The sequence below is a fragment of the Channa argus genome, chromosome 9 (genome assembly GCF_033026475.1).
Source record: "Channa argus isolate prfri chromosome 9, Channa argus male v1.0, whole genome shotgun sequence".
Taxonomy (NCBI): domain Eukaryota; kingdom Metazoa; phylum Chordata; class Actinopteri; order Anabantiformes; family Channidae; genus Channa; species Channa argus.
Window position 1 is genome coordinate 25,717,856 of NC_090205.1, and position 21,404 is coordinate 25,739,259.

Here is a 21,404-nt window from a genome sequence, read left to right on the forward strand (position 1 = left end):
CCTGGAAACAGAATGTCTTTCCCAGACAGAAAGACTTCCACTTTCAATCGTTCTACTTCTCTACATTTTGGGTGGATAGGGAAGTTTAGAAAAGAGGTCAGTCAGCAGAATGAAACTTTTTGATGAACTAAAATCCATTAGGGTGCATCAAGATGAAATCTGTACCGAACTGTGTTGAACGTGCAGAGAAATGGTGATTGATTGGCTGTTTTGAGATCAAGGAAGCCTTTTAAAATTTAAATTAGTTAAATGAATTGAATGACTACACATCGCTGCATTCTCGTATTATCTACATTTTACACAGTGCCCCAGCTTTTCTGGAAAACAAATTGTTCCACTTGTGTGGGACTTTGAGGTTGGCACCATGATGCTATAGATACTGAATGAATTGATGCATTTCCAGTGGGTCATTTTTAGTCGGACACTGGCAGCTTTTGTGTTACATTATGCTACAATGATATAGTAGAGCAACAGTATGCAGTATAATGATGTATGTGTGTAGCAGTAGTAGTATTCTAATTGGCCTGTTCATTCTTGTTAAATATGTTCTAAAAAGCCTTTAATTTCTTCTTGTATTACATAAAATTACCCCATAGCAAGACACAATGAGCAGCTACCAGGACTATGGCAAACCATCTGTGTGTGTGTGTGTGTGTGTGTGTGTCTGCTTCAGCACCAAGCAGCAACAGCCAGTGTTCTCCAGCATCGACGTCCATCTCCATATTCAAGCAGCCAACGTACGCAAAGCGTGGCAGCCTTCATTCTGTGATTGGCACTCACTCAAGTGAGCCAACTTCTTTTTCTTGGCCTGTTATTGAAGATGAAAAGATATTACTTATCTTCTGTGGGACAGAAGAAGCAGCAATCACTGCAGTGTATGTATCATTAGCTCTCAAATGAATCAAGACATTGGGAGTGTGGAGTGAAAGAGCTGGCGATTTAGGCTCCAAAAGGAAATGCCCTGACAAATCGATGTGCCTGCTGTGACATCGTAGTATTTAACCTTCCTGCAGTCTCTCTGGATGGTGCCTGCACATCATTTTGCACACGGCACTGACCCTGGGACATTAATTCCACCCACTCGTGAGACCTTTCACCTACTAGACACTGCCGCAAAAAGAGAGGAGCTTATGAAACGATATAAAGACACTCACGGGGAACCGGCCATGCAGCATATAGAGCCAAATGAATAGCTTTCCATTAGGTCGTGTTTTTATGCAAAGGGGCAAAAGTCAAAGCAGTTCAGGAGAAATAGCTCAGGGATGCAGAGAGAGTGACATCTGTTGGACAAATGCAGGAGTCCATGCATGCAGCACTCACAGGGGATATTGAAATGTGGAACACATGACTACATGACTGCTTAAAGAAGTTACAGGCCAAGCCAAATGCAGCCGAGCACACAAATTCATTCCCCACCACTCTCACTATAAAACAAAGATTCTGTCAAATTAAACGCAGATGTCAGAAGCTGGATTTGCCCTTGTTTGCTAGAGAAACAATGCCACCCGAAAACAATGGCCTGTGTTGCAGCTTTTGTTTGCCCCCCCCCCCCCACTGACGGCCTACCAGGAGGATAACACTATTTAAATGCAGATTTCCACCTGATGCTGAGCTCGGTTGCTTACTTTCAGTAAGAAGCGACACTCCCCCTCCATTTAGACGAGGCTATTGCCTTCAAATGTATTTGTCACTCCCACCAAAGAGGTTCAAAATGTCAAAAACAAGACTTTAATAACAGGTTTCCAGACTGACAACTAAGAGAAACTGTCAAGTCACTTGGTGCTGGAACAGGAACATTTGTGTCACAGATTTTGTCACATTTTTCAGACATTTTCCTCTGTACAACATCATGACGACTATCACCCTCCACATCTGATAGACTGATGCTACATCAGCTTCTTGTAGAAATTCCACACGATTTGGGGACCTGCTGATTTTGTCCCATTCAGACAGCAGAACACTCTGTATGTATATTTATGAGTGTCTCAAGAATAGTTGTAGTGTTACTGTGTATCAGCCTGACAGTTGTTGCTCTTGAGTATTGCAGCACTGCAATGTATTCTACCCGCCCGTCCTTCCTCCTCATTGTGTATGTTTTTGGTCTGGCCTGTGTTGGCCTGTCTGCCACCCACCATCGCACAGGGACATTTTCACATTTGAAATTCCACATGTACAACAAGGACATGGAATCTCATAAACAACAAGTTTTGCAGTAGCAAAAGTTTTGTTGATGCAGCGCTGTGATAGTTTGAATTTGTTCTCCTCTTTATTTTGACTGTTGATTAATCAAAGCTTGGGTTTGAAATTCTGACGTATTTAGTCATAAACATAACGTGTCCTCCACCATCCTAGTCCTAATGGCAGTGATGTCCATAGTAACTGTCCCTGGTGGTAAAATCTGTAATCCACCCATCATCTGCTTTTTCTGCTTAGCCCTTGTAGGGTTGCATCTGGATACACGTTGGAGGCCGGAGCCTTCGTCAGCACTTGCTGGGTTTAGAAGTAGGGTACACCCTGCAGTCCTCCAGTCCTCCAAGCCACATAACTGAGGGATGAAGCTAGAGCTTCAGCAGGAGGAAGCCGCTTCTACACAGAAAGATCCAGGCGGGGGTGGGGGGTTGCTCCTTGCTTGTGAGGTGGCAGCTCTACCCTTTGACCCACTGTGACCCACTCTGCACTCTTACCACTGTGTCATGTTAGGAAAAAGTGCCATTTTGGCCTCCATCTGGTTTTTTGTGTCACCTTTCTGTTTTCATCATCACCTCTAACGGCTGCAGAGTGAAGACTTTTATTTTATGCCAACATCATTTTACTCTCTGTATGAGTTTCTTGGATCATGATAAAAAGCTCAAACTCCAGAGGTGGTGTTGTTTCTACCAACAGCTTTTTTTTTTTTTTTTTTTAAAGCTCTCAATGTTTTTACCAGCTACTTAATAAGTGAGGGATAAGGCACTGAGTTGTGTTTGTACCTTAAAAACAAGTTTATTAAGGTTTATAATTGTGTGCATGGAAGCTATAATATTTAGTAAATAGTGTTAGTGTTTTAATTCATGCTTGTGCTTCCAAGTGCAATTTTATTGAGTCCTAATTAGGTGTGTTTGTACTGACACACATTTATCTTTTATGCAAATTCCTTTAATTAAAAGCTAATAACACTGACCCTTTGTGCAATTGAAATGAAATGACATTCAAAATACTAAGAAAATAAATCATCCTTGAGACTTGCTAAGTTTCAGACATGATTTTGTTTCATACAGTCCTCATTTAAAGCAAATCTTTTATTGGGGTCTTTTCTATTTATCTTATATATCTTCCCTTTTCTAGATGCAAGTGGAAGAAAGTGAATTTCAAACAAACCCAAGGGGACACAACATGAAACTAAGCACCGCAATGTTTACAAGCGAACAAGCCAATCACGGACCCCACAGCCCCTTTTAAAAATCCATTTTAAAAATGCAGTTGTGGTAGATTTGTTTCTTTCTTTGGTTACTGTCAGCCGTGTGCTCACCTCAGTGTGCTGACAGCTACTGTACAGCTAAAGTTCTGTATGTATGATAGTAACAGGTAACTAACTAATGGCATCCAGCTTCCAGGACTTCATACATGGGTTTGCTCCCACAATTCAAAGACATGAACGTTAGGTTAATTGGTTGTCTGTGTGTATATGTCCCTCTGTGTTGGCCCTACAACAGACTGGAGACCTATCCAGGCTGGACCCTGTCTCTCAGCTCAAGACAGCTGGGATCGGCTCCAGCCCCCTCGCAAGCCTAAACACAGTAAGTAGTTACAGATGATGGATGGATGTTGTTTTTAAAATATTCTTGTAATGGAATGTTTAGATGACTTTGTTTTTTTGTTTTTGTCACTTCATCAATTTCTGTTGGTGCACTGATTTGTGGATCTGAACAGCCAATCAGTTTCCACTGGCAACTCAATATGCTGAATTGAGTAAAAAAAAAAAAGCCAACAACAGGGGCCCAACAAGTGCCAACAACACACTGATTGCCTGACACTAGCAGACAACACATTATTGACTGGGTGTGTTTCGGCCCTTGGGGGGTGGGGGACAGCAGAAGTGCACTGGATAGTTCCTGGATAGGAGGTTTAGTGGGAGTTTACAGCAAATATGAGTGGTCATCAGGGGCCACTTTTCCTCGCCTTTTTTTTGGGGGGGGGGGGCAAACATGTGCTGGGTTTGGCCCTGACAAACATAATGAGTTAAAAGAGGTTAAAAGGCTTTATTAGGGGGACTGCAGAACTGCAGTACTATTCTCTATGCATTGCTACTCAGACATTTTCCATTAATTAATCTAAAAACATATTAAGCTACACACAATAAAAATCCATTTCCTATCTTTTATATCACAAACTAATTTACTGTGGCATTATGGTGACAGACACAGTAAGATAGTTGCTCTTGAGAAACACTTCTTCCATCAGTCTCACCTCTCTGATCTCTGGCAGAGAGAAAGTACCTGTGGTCAAAATCCCTCAGAGAACTCGAGCGGTAAAAGCTCTTCAACAAGTCTTTTCATCATCTTGTGTGCAGACAGCTGTGGTGGCAGTGGCAGGTCCTTCTGCTGAAGCACTGCTTCCACTCCTCTGCAGTACAAGAGGCTACTCTAGCCCTGTAGACAGGAGCTGAGGGAGGCATAGAGAATGTGAGGGAATCTGTCCTTCACCAGGAAGATGCTGCACAGAGGGGAAGAATCTGGTAGTTCCTGCCTAAAGGGTACAATGGTGTCCACTAGAAACACAGACAGAATGTTTTTCAGTGGTGCAAAGTTTTGAAATATGGTCATGTGGTTATTCTCGACACAAACAAGGTTGTCCACTAAAACTAAAGTGTATTGACAGCCCGGTGGAAAGAGTTAAAATGAAGCTTTGAAAGATGATGTGCTGCTAAAAGTCTGTCCATAATGACTGATGTGAGCAGCATCAGACATGCAAACACTAATGTCTAAGTATACAGCAATTTACTGCTTAAATGCACGATTGTTCAGCTTAAGGTTCATTATACCATATTAGGCTTAACAATAACATGCAATTAAACCATTGTCAATGTCAAAACCAAGGAAACACTGTAGACATTCTAAAATTGTCTGAGGTATACATCATTTAATCATTTCATATTAAGATATAAAGTATTTTAACTACCTGGAACCCCAGGTCTGCTTTTGCAAATTTGGGACTAAAATGCCAAATATGAAATATGTTATTCTTCAGCTACACATTTAAAAATGTTGATCATAGTTCTCTTCATAGTTTATTATGAACAAAGTGGACAAAGATTTGAAACTGCATCCTCAATCTAACATTAATCATTTAAATAATTTAAAATGAATAAATACCGAGTATTAGCACATTACTATCACTGTTTTTCTGACTCTTGATAACATAAAATATTTGAAGAGATAACTTTCTACCTTATAACTTATTGCCGAATTAGCATGACAAACTGAACAGAACCGAAGGGGGAAAAAAGGACAAATATTCTTAACACTTAGAAACAAATTTGAGCCTTTATTGGAATGTTGCAAGGCATTAAATACACAAATCCCATTCTTTTAATAATTTGGTATTTAAAAATAAAAAACTTCTAGTCTAACAATACTGGTCTGACACTCGTTCTTATTCAGTTTCGTCTTTTACTGCATCACAGAGGTGGAAACCTGATGATGTCTGAAGTTAAGCAGATGTGGATTATTGTAGAATTAAAGGGCAGTAATAATGGGAGAAAAAACAGCAATGAAAAAAAAAAACCACACTGAAAGCTGCTTCATGGGTTAAAACAGTCTTATTTATAGTAGAATCTATTAATTGTTTTTCTTGTTCCCCTGATTTCCCAAGTTTTACATATAAAAAAAAAAAAAAAAAAAAAACTTTAGTATGAAATACAAACAAGCTCTTACTATGATACACAGAAATGTGCATTTGAAGCAAAAAAAAAAAATAAAAAATGCTGAAAATAAAAGGAGACAATAATACGTTCGAAATTTGCCTCAGTCATCAGACCTTCTCTGGACTCTGCTTTATCTACATAAATAATATGTTCTGGTGTCAAGAAATGATTACCAATGTTTCTGTGTTAGGCTAATTAACACCACCGACTCCATCATCATCATCATCGTCGTCGTAACTCACTCACTGCACATTGCTCAACAAGATCCAGAAATGTTCTTTAAAATTGTTTTGGCATACAAATCAGTTTTTTTTTTTTTGAAAAGAACATATAAAGAAAAATAAAATAAGGAACATTCACAATACATTTGTGTTTGGTCTAGTCTTATTGTTCTTCTTTTTTTATATTCTGGATCGCCTTCTCATCCCAAACATCCATAGCTGAACAAGTAATCCAAAAGCACAGAGCCACACTGCCCTTCCCACCTCCTGAGCCTAATCTTACTCCACCTGACTTCACCCCCACCCCATCACACCCCTGATCCCAACAACCACTGTTTGACTTTGGAGGTCCCAAGTTAAGACATGACTCCGAACACAGGGTTGTGGCGACAGATGCTCGGCCCGTTCTCTTCATAGTCCTTTTTGGTGTGGCAGACCTGGTAGAACTCGGGCTGGAGAAACAAAGATGGAGATGAAAACATTTAACAAAACTGCTCCTGCAACAACACAAAAAAAAGCCCCTGGCTTTCAACAATAGTTCACCTTCACTTCCCTGCCCACAAACAACCTCTATAAAGTATCAAATTCAAAAATTGTGAAAATAGCTTTAAACTTCCCTTAATTAGAAATCTGAGACATAATGAGGAACTCATATGTAGAAATATTTCTATAAAATTTTAACATCAATTAGCCTTTGTTGAATCAGCTGACAGTAATTTTTCTTGCTGGTCAATCACTCACACACAAGGAGGAAAATAAGAACATGAGATGAGCATTTCACTGTGTGCCCTGAAATAAAGCATATTATTGTCACATAGAACTGTTGCTATACTTACAGTTGACGCTAACATTGATCCACCAAACCAGACTGCGTATCTCTGCATATGATGAGTGATCACTTGGACATCGATTGGTTTGGGCTACAGACAGAGAACACAGCAAGAAAGTGCATTTAACTCATTGAATGACTGCAGTTAAGGCATTATAGTAAGAAGTCACGTACACAAAATATACACAATTTGTTTACAGTGTGTGCAAACAGCTACAGGAAATCTCTAAAACAGGTCTTGCTGCAGAGGAAATTTGCTTGCATTACTCATGAAAATCTTATTGTTTCCTTTATTTTATTTTTTGGGGGCGTTGGCTTTAGCTACATTCACCATCTGCTTCATTGATGCCAGAAGTGGATTTACAGAAGCCAGTCAGCTCAGCCTCAGCCTGGATGACATTTAGCATCTCATCAAGATGAATCACAGGTGGTGTCTTCACAACTCGACCAGCAGAGGTGCAGACACTAAATATATACTTCCTCCATGCAGGTGAAATGTCTCATTGAGATTTTAAGATTAGCACATCTGCTATTTTTTGGAAGAGGATTAGGGGAGCTATAAAACAATGCATTCGATTTTTTAAAACTCAGAATTCAGACCTGAGATTAATGTCCAGGAGAAGCCACTGAAGTCACCTGATCTAAATTCAGTGCACCTCTATTGCACCAATTCAATTTGTAGAAAAAAGGAGCCAAACTTTAAAGATATTTTCCCTAGTTTTAACTTAGTTTCAGTCATTGTGTTGTGTTGAACAGTATTGATCTTCACTGCGTATAAATTAAAGTGAACACTCACCTTGAGCTTGCCTCCACTCAACTCCTCACTCATCTTCAATCGGGCATCAACCGTCCTCTTTAAGTCTCGCTGCAGACGGCGCCCAAAGTCCCTGAACATGGTGGAGCCTCCTGAAAGAACAACGTTCTGTTGGGGGGGAAAAAAAAAAAAAAAACAGTGGCGGGGATTACAGAGCTGCAGCACTTGACCTCTGTGACCTGTAACTGACTACTGATCAGCCAGTCTGGGAAAACAGCTCAATACATTGTGGTGGAAGTGTGATGGGTAGGAACTCCAGGGAAAATACCTCAGTGACACATCAATCTCACTGTTTCGGGCTCCACATAGTTAGGAACAATAAACAACAAGCAGGGCATTGCGCAAGTCCCATTAGTGTGATTCAGTGCTCCAATACAAAGCCACAACCTTGCCGTTTACAAGAGGCAGAACAATGGATTTCTGGGTATTAATGAATATATCTCCCTTTGCCAATAATATAACAGGGCTGTGTCTGTAATGACACATATTTGCTTAGAAATTAATAAACTAACTCTTTTTTTTCCCACTCCAGCTCACTGCTCGGCAAAGAACACACAGTGTGCAATGACAGATCTTCCAACATATTCAGTGAAAGGCCATTGAATTACATAGGATACAGACAAAGTAAAGCACGTTCAAACTTTCAGTTGTCAGAGTCTTTTAACTTCGTCTCAGAAAGAGATGCATTGTTTCCCGCAGAATTTGATTACTCTTGCGGTGGTGGCTGACCAGGGGGAGGAGGGGCTTACCTTGTAGAGAGGACGCCTGACATCAATAGGACAGTTCTGAATGACCTCGTCCACAACCTCAGATATAGGCTGTGTGAAGTCAGGGTTGGCAAACTGAAAGGGTAAGAAAACATAAAGGTGTCAATCTGTGCTGTACATGTATTGGTGCCCTTACTATGTCACATATGATTTTTGAGTCACAACTTATTGGACCAAATCGGCCTGGAAGTCATTCTGTCTTTTATAATCTCTTTGTACTTTTTGCCTGTGTACATTTTATCTATTCTATTTGGTTTCATCAGGGACTTTAAGCAGACAGTGTTGGCAAAATGAGCCAGAGTTTGGAAACATGGATCATACAACTCAGACAAAGCTGATATCTTTGGGCAGGTGGTGTGTATTTAAAATTACGTTAGTCTTTAGTAGATGGAACATCTTAATTCTCATACTCCTCACAGTGGTTCACAGATGGTGAAGCAAGATAGTTGTCGAGCTGTCGTTAACAGTCTGTCCTACCAGGCTACTAGAGCTAAAAAAAATAAATAAATCCTTTTTTTTTTAAATGATATCCGGGTTTAACAGAATGCAATTTGCATTCAAATTAATTTTTGTTTTTACCTTTTAACAATCATTTTGAAAAGTGTTCCCACAGGCTTTACTTGCAGAGATCTGTCCTCCCCTGCTTGCAGAGTAAGTGCGTAAAAGTGCTTGAACAAAGTTTAAGAGAATGGCTGAAGTAATAAGTTGGTCTGGGCCATGTTTTCGACTGTGTGTGTGTGTGTGTGAGCACATGCTTGTATATGCACAGCTAAGATGAAAGAGTACTTTTTATGATATTCTGTCCAATGCTGGCTTTTCTTGTCATTTTAGCTTGTTTGCTTCTTTGACTCTCATTTACACAGAGCCTGCAAACTATACATCCCTGAAATGGTTATTTCATTGGCTACAACGTCATTGTGACATCACAGAAAACGCACATCATTAGTGTTCAAGTTAAGTTGTGCGTTACTGTCGGGGGCTTTGATTGGTTTATAGGCTCATTGAAGGCCCAATCCTCGTCGTAGATGCTTAGATGTGGGTTTGTTTTGATCCAGACTGCTGGCCGGTTTCAAAATGGTGGTCGCCGCAGTGTTTACTTTTCACATGCAGCCAAAACAACCGGGGAAACAAAGAAAGTAAGCATCTTTAGCAATGACTGAACAGTGAAGAACAACGGTTTTAAGGCTTTCTCTCTTGGATAACATTGTTTTTAGGTTCAAAGCTTCGGTACCATTTTATTCTTTGGATTCGTAAGAAAAGTGTAAAGCACTTGAGGATTTAATAACGCTGTTCCCCTGCAAACATTATAAAATTCAAGATTAACCATCTCGCTGAGTATGAACTAACATTTTGGGAAACTGTTGTTGCTGTTGTCCTTCAATCTTAAATTCATTGGAATCATGAGGTTTTTCGGTTTTCTAGCAAGGAATAGTTTGTTGAGTTTTGTTCAGGATAGACTGGTGCAATTAGTTCAGGTGATTATGTCTTTGTCCCGCAGGCAACCCAGTGAATAATAAAGGGTGGGAAAATAATCTTTAATCTCTTTAGATTAATCGATTCATCAAAAAACTAATCGACAGATTAAAATAAGGTGCAGTTAGGTGCAGCCCTCACTCATGATTTAGCATTTTCCTCCCTTTGAACCCTTTTCCACACATATATCTCTGACTATGTGGCTCGTTTCAGATGAAATGATGTGAAATGTTAACACTATAAATAACACTGTAGTCTTCATTGGTAGGCTGTCCAGGCTTCGTGATCCTTGCTGTGACTCAACACTGCACTGACCAACCTCGGGGTGGAAGAAGATCTCAGGTCCCAGAAAGCGCTCATAGCCCACATCAATGGTGAACTCTTTCTTGCTGATGGCGTTGATGCCGGTGTACTGCTTGATCCACTTGGAGCCATCTGTGTCATACTTGCTGAACTCTTTGACTAGATCTGGGCACACATAGCTGAACCGTTCCTGATGGGGAGAGCATGGGTAAAGTTGTGTAATCAGTGAACAGGAGTCCGTAAGAACATACAATACATTGCATTTACAACCAATGTCATTATTTTGATTCGGAGGGAGGGTGGTCCACCCTGCAGCCAGGCTTCCACACAATTTACATTTCCTAACATGACTTCCCCTCCCTTCATGCTAATTTATTTCTATTCACAATATGTTTTGTTTGTGTGTCTCCGGGTAATAAAATTTTTTCCCTGACATCAAGAATGCAGATAACAAGCTATTTAATAAACATGGAGGAATTGAGGAGAGTTGACGTGAGAGTAAAAGGCAGCAATTGACAGACCGACAAATAGGGAAAGCAAACAACATCAACATACAAGTATTATCTATTTGCGACCTGGAAAGCTGAAAACTGAATGATAAAAAAAAAATGCATAAACTGCAGAAAACTAAGTTCCTCATGTTTAAATATATACATACCATCTTTGCTATTGCATTTCATGCACAATAATATGTCTATAGCTCGGGTTGATCGCAGTTTGAAGGACAGTGTACATTATCAGAAAGTAATAAAACAGCTGCATGTAACATACAGAACAACAGTGCCATCTACTGTGAGTATAAGGAAATACAACAAGGTTCAAACGTTCCATTTAATTTCATTTCATTTTTATTACTGTCAACTTGGTAAATGGAGCAATATTTTGTCCTATGCTTTTCTGGCTGACATATTTTTTCCCTCAAGGAAAGAAAGGTTTCCTACAACATCGACTTGGTGGTAGTAGCTTTTTAAACAAAACTACATTTTTGTGCAGATAAAAGTAACAAAGTCCTGGTAAGATGTTTTCTTAATTTCAGGCTTTGTGACTATACTAATGCTATATTAGATCATTTTACCATGAGAAGAATTCTATTTTAAGAATAAACAAAAAATGTAAAGGTCTTTTTCTGGTGCTGCAACATGCTGAGTACATTTTTGTGATGTTGAGGCACAAATGTAAAAGAAGCTTCTCTTCATGTGGATTTTTCTTTCTTAATGCTTGATGTGATGTAATTCTCTGGACATGCTTTGAAAGACAGTCTCCGTGGGAAATAAGGGATGTTATCTTAACGTTACTTGACTTTGACATTTTAAACGTTGTCTTTAATGCAACTCTGATGTTTTGAGGTGAAAATATAGTTTCATGTGTTGTGATGAGTCCAGGTGCACCTGTGAGGTAACATGAGATCCAAAATGTTCAGATAAAAAAAGGTATTCATTAAACAGTGGGATACTTTTGGGACTGCAGTAAGCACCACTGGGAGTAATTATTCCTTTCTTGGCCGATAAAGAGGCTGATGGGAAATGGAGCTGAAGGACCTACCTTAACTGCCTTGGCTGTCTCCAGTGACTGCTCTGGTGGGATGCCCACCTCCCTCTCCCTCAGGAGCTGCTGGGTGAAGTAGGTGATGTCTCGTCCAGCGATGGGAATATGCTTTATACAGCTGCCAATTACATAACCTTCAGCCTGAGGCACAGAGAGGAATAAAGAAAAAGACGTTATAAAGCACAGCATAATAGAAGAGTACCAGCTTAAAGCAAACACATATACACTGAGTGTGCAGTAATACTTAGGTCTTCTCAATATCCCCACAGTGTTGTGTTTGGCTCCTTTTTAGCACATGTTCAGCCGTGGCTAGAGATATGCTGACTCAGTCAGCCAGACTTTAAATATATTCTGCAAGCACATTTCCTAAAACTGACTAATTCTGTCCAATTTCAGAAAAGCTCTGGCCTACTTTTACACAGCAGTGCTATCCTTTAACTGAATAAAGGTGGGGGAGGGCAGCTCTTCACTTGGTCATTAGACTTACATAACCTCAATTCTTTACACCCACACACACACACTACTTATACGCTGGAGCCCCCCCCCTTTTTTTTTTTTGTCCCTTCAGCTTATCCTATAAGTTCAGGGTCACCACAGTGGATCATTGTCCGCATGTGGATTTGGCACAGTTTTTACGGTGGGCGACCTTACTGTGGCTTTCTAAAGTATTTAGAAGCCTTCAATTCTTGCGGACTTTTTATCTACTAAGTTTCCCTTTTTGCTGATAAATCTACATTCAAATTAAGAACCATGTTTGAGTGGTTTGTAAAATTAATGAAAATCCAAAATGTACAAATATTTCCGGACCCTTATTTCAGTACTTTGCAGCAGCCAACTGGCAGCAAGTACAGCTCTGCTAGAGCTCTGGGCAGAAGATGAGTGTAGCATAGCAGAGAAAAGCGAATTGCCCCCAATCAGGGCAAATAATATGCATGATTGGTCTATACGTTGGTAAGGAAACAAGCTTCAATACAACACTAGGGTCTGTGCCAAAGATTGTCTATATGAGGTAAGAGGTATCACTCAGTCCTCTCTGATTGTTCAGAGGTGTTACAGAGTTTCCCAGTAGTTTTAGAAAACTCCTAAAACAGTGAGGCCTCATCTCTAATAAAATCAACAGCTGATCTTGGATCTCTCAGTTTAATGTTCATTTAATGTCAATAAATAAATAAAATCAAGATCAACTTTTAGTGTTGAGTAAGAACTTTTAGACAAGAAGCGGTTGAAAAATAAAATGTGTCAAAATCAGTAGGTTCTTAATGTGTAAATTTAAGAAAATACTACACAATATTAAAACAAAGTACACATTACAATATGTTTACATGTAGTGATTATAATAAGCAACTTTAGCACAAATGTTAATAAACTCATATTAAATAAGGTAGTAACTGTGGTGTCTTGCAACAAGGAGCAGGAGCAGTCAACCTGTTGATTTTTTTTAAAATCAAAACCAGAAAAAATCCCCATCAGGAGAAAAAGTTGCTGAAATTTATTTGGCCTGGTCACCTCTTTGACCCAGGTCCTTTCTGTGTCCTTGTGGTTTCAAACATGTTCCATGTCACAATTCTTTGGAGGTAGTATCTCTGTTTCTGTGCTGATAAGCAGTGCGAATTGTGTGACGTTATATATAACAGTGCGTTTCTAAACTGTATCCAATCAGTTCTCTTTGCCTTAGATGGAGTCTCCAGTCAAGTTGTAGACTAATCTTTAAAAAATAAAAGCAAATAGAATGCACCTTAGCACAAGTTGGTCTGCTATATCAGAGGGTACTTTTGTGGGTATACTTTTGTATTAATTTTTCATTAGCAAACATTTACAAAATTGTTTCTACTTTGATGTTATGAATAACCGAGGGGGTCTGAATGCTTTGTAGTGTTCCTGTAAATTTACAATGTGTTAAAAACTTTTAAAGATGACATCGGCTACTGAATGGCCAGAACAGCACACTCAGTGGAACATTTTATTTTTTCAGACACTTTGTTTGACACTGTTTTCGTGTGGGTGCAAGCGTGAGGAGAATGTGTGAATAATTCAAAAAATATTTTCTTTTAATGAGTTCGATATATAAACTCACCACAGGGATGACATGAGTGACACCATCTCCACTGTCAATGACAGTGCCGGTCAACGTCCTCTCTCCCACCTGTCTGGATGTCCATGAGGCTGCTAGAGCAAGCACAGCCTGACACACACACACACACACACACGCATATTTTCAGTCAGGCTTTAATTTTAACTGTGACCTTTAAAACAAAGTTTAAATTTAGGCATATACACTACAAAAAGTAGTAGAATATCAGGACAGTAGGGCATTTAAATAGAAGCATGAGATGATAATTTCTTCATCTCAAACTATTTATTTAAAACAAAAGCTGACAACCATGGTGGGTATACCACCACATAAAACGTCAATGTCTCAATAACTTGTCAATTACGAGTTCAACAAATAAAAAAAGTGCTCTAACACGTTTAACATTGGATTTGGGTTTGTGTGTTTTGTGTTTGTTGTGTGTGTGTTTTATTATTCAATTTGGCCACCATTTAGGAACCAACACCATTTTAAAAGGAATAATTAAGCACTAGCATTTGAAAAAAATGTGAAACAAATCTATTTCTACCTGCACAGCGATGTACAGGCCTGGTACATTGAAGGACTCGAACATGATCTCTGCTGTGTACTCTCGGTTTTCTGGTGTGTTGAGAGGAGGCTCCGTCTGCAAATGCAGAATGAAAAGCATGAACCCACATACACTTTATACTGACAAGCAGGAGTTAGAATTAGCTGCCATTAAAGTTTTCTGATAAATCATTAGAAAAACTATACAGTTTTATTGATGAAAACAATCTATGGATGATAACTAGGCTACTAGTGTAACGAGTATAAATAGAATTATTGGGCGACTGACTTTTGTTTGCTACTAGCCAGGTTTCCCCAATTTTCTTACCAAGAGGAAGTAGTGGTCCTCAGGCTCAGCCCTCAGGTACTTGAAGATGATCTGCTCCATGAAGCGCTCCATAAGGTCCCAGTCCTCCACAATCCCGTGACGGATGGGCCACTGTTGGTGCAAAGTTTTACTTGATCAGAATAACGCAGTAGGAAAGTTAACCAACTGTAAACATAAATTGTGAACATAGTTAAGACTGCCTCCACTATATTTAACATGATGTTTGGATTAAATTCATGTCTACATGTTTTGCCAGCACTACTGTCAAGTTCAACCCTAAGCCTCTAAAACTGAATATGTGACAAAAGTTTAAAAGAAGAAAAGTTTAGAGCAGAACTACTGATACAATACCCATAGAGGGAGTTGCAAAGCAAGCAATTATTATAAGCAATTATTTTCCACTACTTCAGTAGCCTCACAGTCTTCTCATAATAAAATCTGAAAACAGGGACGGAACCACAGGAGTTTCTTCTCTGCCTGGAAGTAAAGTATGTGATGACATTGTTCTAGAGCCATACAAAATCAAAAAAATTATTTACAGAAGGAAATTACTGTTACAGCAGTTCTCTGCTCTATAAAAAAGGGAAATTACCCCACCCAGAAAATAACCACACCAACACAAGAACAAAAAAAATCTAATGATGAGTAAGATGAAGTTTACAACAGACAGATGTGCAATACAGTGTAATGTACAGTGATGATGGGATGATATAAATAATGATTACGATATTGGTCAAAACATAGTTTTAAGGAAGTAATTATCACAAAATCTCGAAGGGACTGGTAAATATAGAGCAAAGGATATGATTCATTTGATAGGAGTGTACTGTATACATGTAGGAGTGTATGTACTTTGATACTAATATTGTATTAAAATATGTTTTGACTAGCAACATCCCATAAATGTAGGAGTGAGTGTACAATATTTGCTTTTGAAATGTAGTGAAGTCAAAGCATAAAGTAACAGAAAATGAAAATGCTTAAGTGTGTTATCCTACTACAATAGTGTCTGCAGTGACAGATCTGCCTGCAATTATAAGAATATTTAGCATTTACATGTACTGTGTAGTATTAATTCAATAAAACTGCTCATGAAAATAATAATCCTTTAAATAGGCCTATATTGGATAAGAACAGGTTTTTACTGTACATAATTTCATATTCAATATGTGGCACAGATGTGCTAGCGTATTCCCCTAGAAATGTTTTTCCCTCCTTGTTTGGGTAACGTCACACACCAGTGCACCAGCAAAATATAGTACATATTTTAGGTACAATATTGCATTTCTACAAAAAAAAGCAAAATTAAAAAATAAAAAAGGTAATTGCATTGTCTTTCTGTGGGTGAATAAAGGCACCGTAGTCAAACACTGTACCTTAGTGGAGTATGAGGGCTTGTCTACTGCTTCATCTCCGATGTAGAAATCCAAGTCATCCACCCCCTTCATCATCCTCCGCGCGGCCTGGTCTCCGACCTTGGCAGACTCTTTGATGGCGATACCTTACAAGAAAAAACAGAATTCAATAGAGAGGATAAAATATCATGGTAAGTTAAAAATATCAAACCCTGCACTTTTGTTCCGCATTTCATGTAAAGATTTAGCTGGATATGAGGGAGACACTTAAGGTGTTGAAACATGGTAAATGTTACAAGCAAAAGTCAAACTTTTTCTGGAACTTATTTTCAAAAAATGGGCAATATGAATAAAGAAGCAAAGTAGAGACACACATTGTGGTCAGTGTTAGTGTCTCGGGTCTGCTTGGTTTGGTGTGAGACTGAACTGAATCCACGGTAAAACACTCACATGATGGAACGATGAACTGTGGCTCTGTGTTCCCTGCATAACCCAGTTTGGTGTAACTGCAAGAGGAAAAAATTCACATGATTATCATGAAAAAGCCAGCTGTGTGTTCTGGACACAACAAAACAGGAGCCGAATGGCCTGCATTTTGTTTCTATATGTAACAGTTTACTTCAGTAAAGATATTTTTGCCATGTCCTAGTCTTTCATCATTTTGATCAATGCCATCACTGTTCTGTGGTGAGCTGGTTGGGTGCCAAAAGCTGCGGCAGCTCCGGAGCTTGCTAATGTGAGCCCATTAAAGAGAGCCATTCATGTTGCACTGGGAAAACGGGGGCCATTTGTGTTTGTTAGATCACTTCTGTTTACACTGACCATCTGTATTATAAACTGGCCATGACCTCAACACTGGCTGCTAAATCCGCTATTTCCTATATTTCTGCGGGATAAAAAGTGAACACAACCAAAAAAGTAAGTTTTATGAAACAAAAGGTGATAGAGATATTCAAGACTGCAGCTTTTCCAGATCTAAACCTAGTGTTTTAGACACTAAGAACATACCTCAAGCCTGAGCATCAAAGACAGCTTACAGCCTTCTGCATGTGCTGACTCTGGATTTTGCAGAGCACATGCTGGCCAGATGCAAGTCTGACTGGGGTAGACCTACACAAGACTCCCGTATTTCCTGCATAAAGGCCCCTAGGGACTGATAGTGGAACTGCTGACTGCCAAAGCACTGGGGGCTAAGCAGGCCACATATCCTGATCATGATAATGGCTCCTTTTAATTTAATTTGATTGTTTCATTAAAATAAATACATAATAACTGTAGCTCTGGTTTGTTTATCTAAATACGTACCAATCCTTTACATTTCCTGTCCTGAACACCAAGGTTTCCTTTTCCTGAATATAACATATTTTGATGCACAGGAAATGCTGCTTTTTTTTTCTACATGCAACAAAACACATAAGCATACAGTAGGATAGGTGCAGAAAAGAAGCGGAAATACAGCATGAGAACAGTGGGTCATGTTGGGCCACTACATTTAAATGCAAAATGTCAAACTTCCAGTCGTCATGTGTCTTTTTTTGAGACCACCACCTCACAGCTGCAAATGTGGAACAATGAGCCTAATAATCTCATTAAAGAGTCAGTTAATACCTATAAAACAGATGCTATTTTACTGTCAAACATCTCTTTATGACATCAGATATCTGATGATTATTATAACACAACAGAAAGAACTGAAAATGCAGACAGTTCACTAGGCGCATAACCACCACAGACACCAACTGCTTCCATGTGTATAGAGCAGAAAATGAAGTGATGCGTAAATAAAGTTATATTATCTAATCTGGCAATTTACCTATTTGTCAGGCACACCAACAAATAAATAGAGCAGAGCCAGGATAAAGAATACAAAGGGAACATGTAATCCTGTTGGTCGTGTTCAAGCACAGAAGAAAACAGCACACAATTTCTTTTGTTACTTTTTTCAACTCTAGATTCACATTAACATTGTACATATTTTATTTGTCTAAAAGAAAACTGTGGGCAATTGTCTAAACCTCTTACTGTCATAACAAAAGTCGCATGTATCGATCTGCTCTTTAATGTACTGTTGTACCTACATCTTAAGGTGAACACCTCTAAGAAATGTACAGCTTATAACACCATTAGTCATGTGTTTCTAATTCAACTTTAATGTATAGTGCCTCATAAATAAAAAATCTAAAATGATCAGGCTTGTTAGGTTGAATCCATGAACAAATTCAGGGAGAAAACCACTGATTTGAAGAAAACCTGATTTGACACAAAAAAATAAATAAATCAACATCACCAACTGAGCCTTTAAGTTTGGGGCTACACATCAATGAACAAGGTCAGTATAAAAATGTATTTGACCTACAACTCAAAATGCTCAATTTAAACTCAAAATTTATAGAAATGTATTTTTATAGCGGCCCTAATCCTCTCCCATACCAGAGAAAACATTTACTGTAAACTGCATATCACTTGTACTACCAGGTTACTAATTCATAATAATAAATCATAATTTTAACTTTAATCATATTAGTAGATTACAGTATATGTTGTACTAAGAACCTGCATCTGAAAAGTAACTAGCAACTAAAGCTGCCAAATAATAGTTGTGAAGGAAAAAGTACAATATGAGGTGTAGTGGAGAATTTGTGTAAATATATACACTCACAAACTTAACACCAATAACACCACATCCTAACTCGATGTTTAAGTTGAAGATAGTTGTGAGGTGAGGATAAGAGTGTCAGATATAAAAGCCCGAAATCTAAATAGTTATGTGCTTCGTGGGCATTGGTTGAAAGTTGTTCAACGTTGCAATAGTCAAGATTTGGTTTAACACTGAATCAGAAAGTAATGTGAACGATCCCAAACCTTCCTCAGCTCTACAGAGCAAACAGGAGTTTATTGTGGGTAGAATAAAACACATATTGCACCTGCTATAGAGAGAGAGGGCTTTCCACTTCAATTGGTTGAAAGTAGCAGCAGTATACACCTGCATACCAAAGAACAGTCTCAGCTTGTCTGCATCAACCTGTCTCAACAAGCTTACAACACACAACATATCTGATGGTGGACAGGACCATACAGAAGAGCTAAGACTGAGCACAAGATGCTCAAATCCGGGAGAAAACATATTTGGCAAATCAAGATATGTTTGCATGATTTTCAAAAAATATTACACATTGTTTTACTGAAATGGCACACTTAAATTTTGGCAGAAAAATAAAAGTAAGTCACTCATCTATGATGAAAGTATACTTTGCCGTGTATTTTAATTTCTACCTAGATCATAAAATTATGTTGTGAAATTTCTACTGTTTGCTTAGTACAGATGAAGAAAGACTCCACCCAAGCCTTTGAATGCAGCAAGCAGCAGCACCTGAATATTTTTTTTAAAAAGTCTTGATTTGACAGCCTGCTGCTAGTTTTACAGAAAACACAACCTAGGCTCACATTTGGGAGTGTCTGTTCATTCACTGCATAGTCAAGAAAACTATTCTAATAATAGCAGTCAAGTCACTTAGAAGTTTGGACATCGGGAGGTGCAGTCACTGTTTGAACACCATGACTATGATTCAGAGACAGCAGTTACTCTTTAGCTAAGTCATAGCATGTTTTCACTTAGACAAATTGGTCGAAAATGTAATCTCCAGCTCCCATGTGGCTGTATTAGAAGCAGAATAAAAGCTTAACCTATGTTTTATGTCCTTAAAGCTTGGCCCAAACAAAAGCATAAACCATCTGCTTGATGAGTAGAAACTAGTACAAGCCAACTCATTTCTCAGCTGCTCTTTCTTCTGCTGTCCCAGGGCAGATCAGAAGCTGCAGACTGGTTAGCAGCCTGAAGGGAGGAAGGGGGGGGGGGGGAGTATGCCATATGCGGAGTGACGAGTTCGAGTCTCTACATGCAAGCGAGCCGAACCACTTTTAGCCCCCAAAGTGAGTGTGCAGACGTATCAAGCTACGTTTCTCTTCATCATAGTGAGAATCATTCATAGAAAAAGAAAGGTAAATACAATGTCCGTGTGTGTTTAATGTAGATATAGTAAACAATATACCAAATGGGAAATATCTTTATGAGTCCCACATTCACTAAACACTGAAAATAATTGCCTGCACAATGTGCAGTGAAACTCCACCTAATAACAAGGCAGGAAAGTTGGTATCCACACTGATCAATACAAACAGAGCAGCAGGAGAAGCTAAGATAACATCTAGCCTTTTAATATTCTATCTATCGTTTAAAACCACACGTCTTATCAAAGCAAAATATTATTGCTTGTTTACAACTGAGATCGATTGCTTAAGAAAAGTATCAGCAGCCCGGTAAAGGGAAGAAATTAGAGAAGTTAATCAAAAAACATGCTCGGATGCCGAGAAACGACCATATATGGAGTAAAACTCTTGAATGAGGAAGTGTAGGCTGTATAGGAAGTAGTAGTGCGCCTGCTCAAGTCCAGACTAATAAGCAAAAAGATTTATGAATTCTACTGGCTGAAACCAAACACATAATCACGCAACATATATGAATGTGGGGGAAATATGGAAAAAAAGCACACAGGACAAAACGATGCCCGGACAGTAACAGCTTAGCAATTGTAAATGAATGAGTCTGAGAGGGAATCCTTCCTCAGTCAGGTTTCGGTCTTTCGACAGCTACCTTAACGTTAGCTAATGGGTCTGGTAGTGAACCATCGGAAAGGAGAAAACATAGTCTAGCTAATGATGAAACCGTGCAAATGGTGAAACTGTGCTAAGTTATCTGATGAGCAGGACAATGAATGTGAAAAATAAGCGAGGACTGTGCAGCTCAGGCCAACTTAAATGACCTGACTGGGTTTATCTCACAATGCAAACGAGAGACAATAATATTAGTAATAAGTCACGGTTAGCTGTGCCTTAGCATATTAGCTCGTGGGCTAGCTGTCTGCAAGTACACAGACAGACACACACACACCCAGTTGCTGTTGCTGACACTGACAGTCCCTGACCGTACTCAGCCTATCGATGACAACCGAGCCCGCTGTCTGCACGGCGGTTCGGTTTGAACGACCTACCCTGTGCCACAGTCGACAACACACGCCGGTAACCGTCCAGCCATCTCTCCCACAGTCCCTGCTGTCTAGAAACAGTTAAATCTGATGGATAGTCTCCTGGGTCGGAAGGAGGATCTGGCAAATCGTCCACAGGCGGAACCCTGAGTCCGCACAGTGCCGTTTCTACTTCCGCACTCGGCTTCTGGCAGGCAGGGAGAGGCAA

At 39.2% G+C, this 21,404-nt stretch overlaps 1 protein-coding gene across 1 annotated transcript; it reads right to left on the minus strand.

Moving 5' to 3' along the window:
* Positions 1 to 5,503: 5,503 nt before the first annotated feature.
* On the minus strand, positions 5,504 to 21,398 carry LOC137133064 (actin-related protein 3-like). Its single transcript, XM_067516197.1, has 12 exons — positions 21,203 to 21,398; positions 16,605 to 16,660; positions 16,176 to 16,300; positions 14,800 to 14,910; positions 14,473 to 14,568; positions 13,929 to 14,036; positions 11,852 to 11,995; positions 10,326 to 10,499; positions 8,516 to 8,608; positions 7,749 to 7,874; positions 6,960 to 7,043; positions 5,504 to 6,575 (listed from the first exon to the last, which is right to left on the minus strand). The coding sequence occupies exons 1-12, from the start codon at positions 21,244 to 21,246 to the stop codon at positions 6,480 to 6,482; spliced, it is 1,257 nt and encodes a 418-aa protein (XP_067372298.1). The 5' UTR covers positions 21,247 to 21,398; the 3' UTR covers positions 5,504 to 6,479.
* Positions 21,399 to 21,404: the final 6 nt, after the last annotated feature.

Bases quoted from the DNA above. Each gene is read 5' to 3' on its own strand.
- LOC137133064 (XM_067516197.1), bottom strand. From the start codon at position 21,246: ATGGCTGGACGGTTACCGGCGTGTGTTGTCGACTGTGGCACAGG. The intron at 14,569-14,799 runs GTAAGAAAATTG...CTGCATTTGCAG, and splicing joins AGGACCACTACTTCCTCTTG to ACGGAGCCTCCTCTCAACAC. The intron at 7,875-8,515 runs GTAAGCCCCTCC...CCCCCCCAACAG, and splicing joins TCAGGCGTCCTCTCTACAAG to AACGTTGTTCTTTCAGGAGG.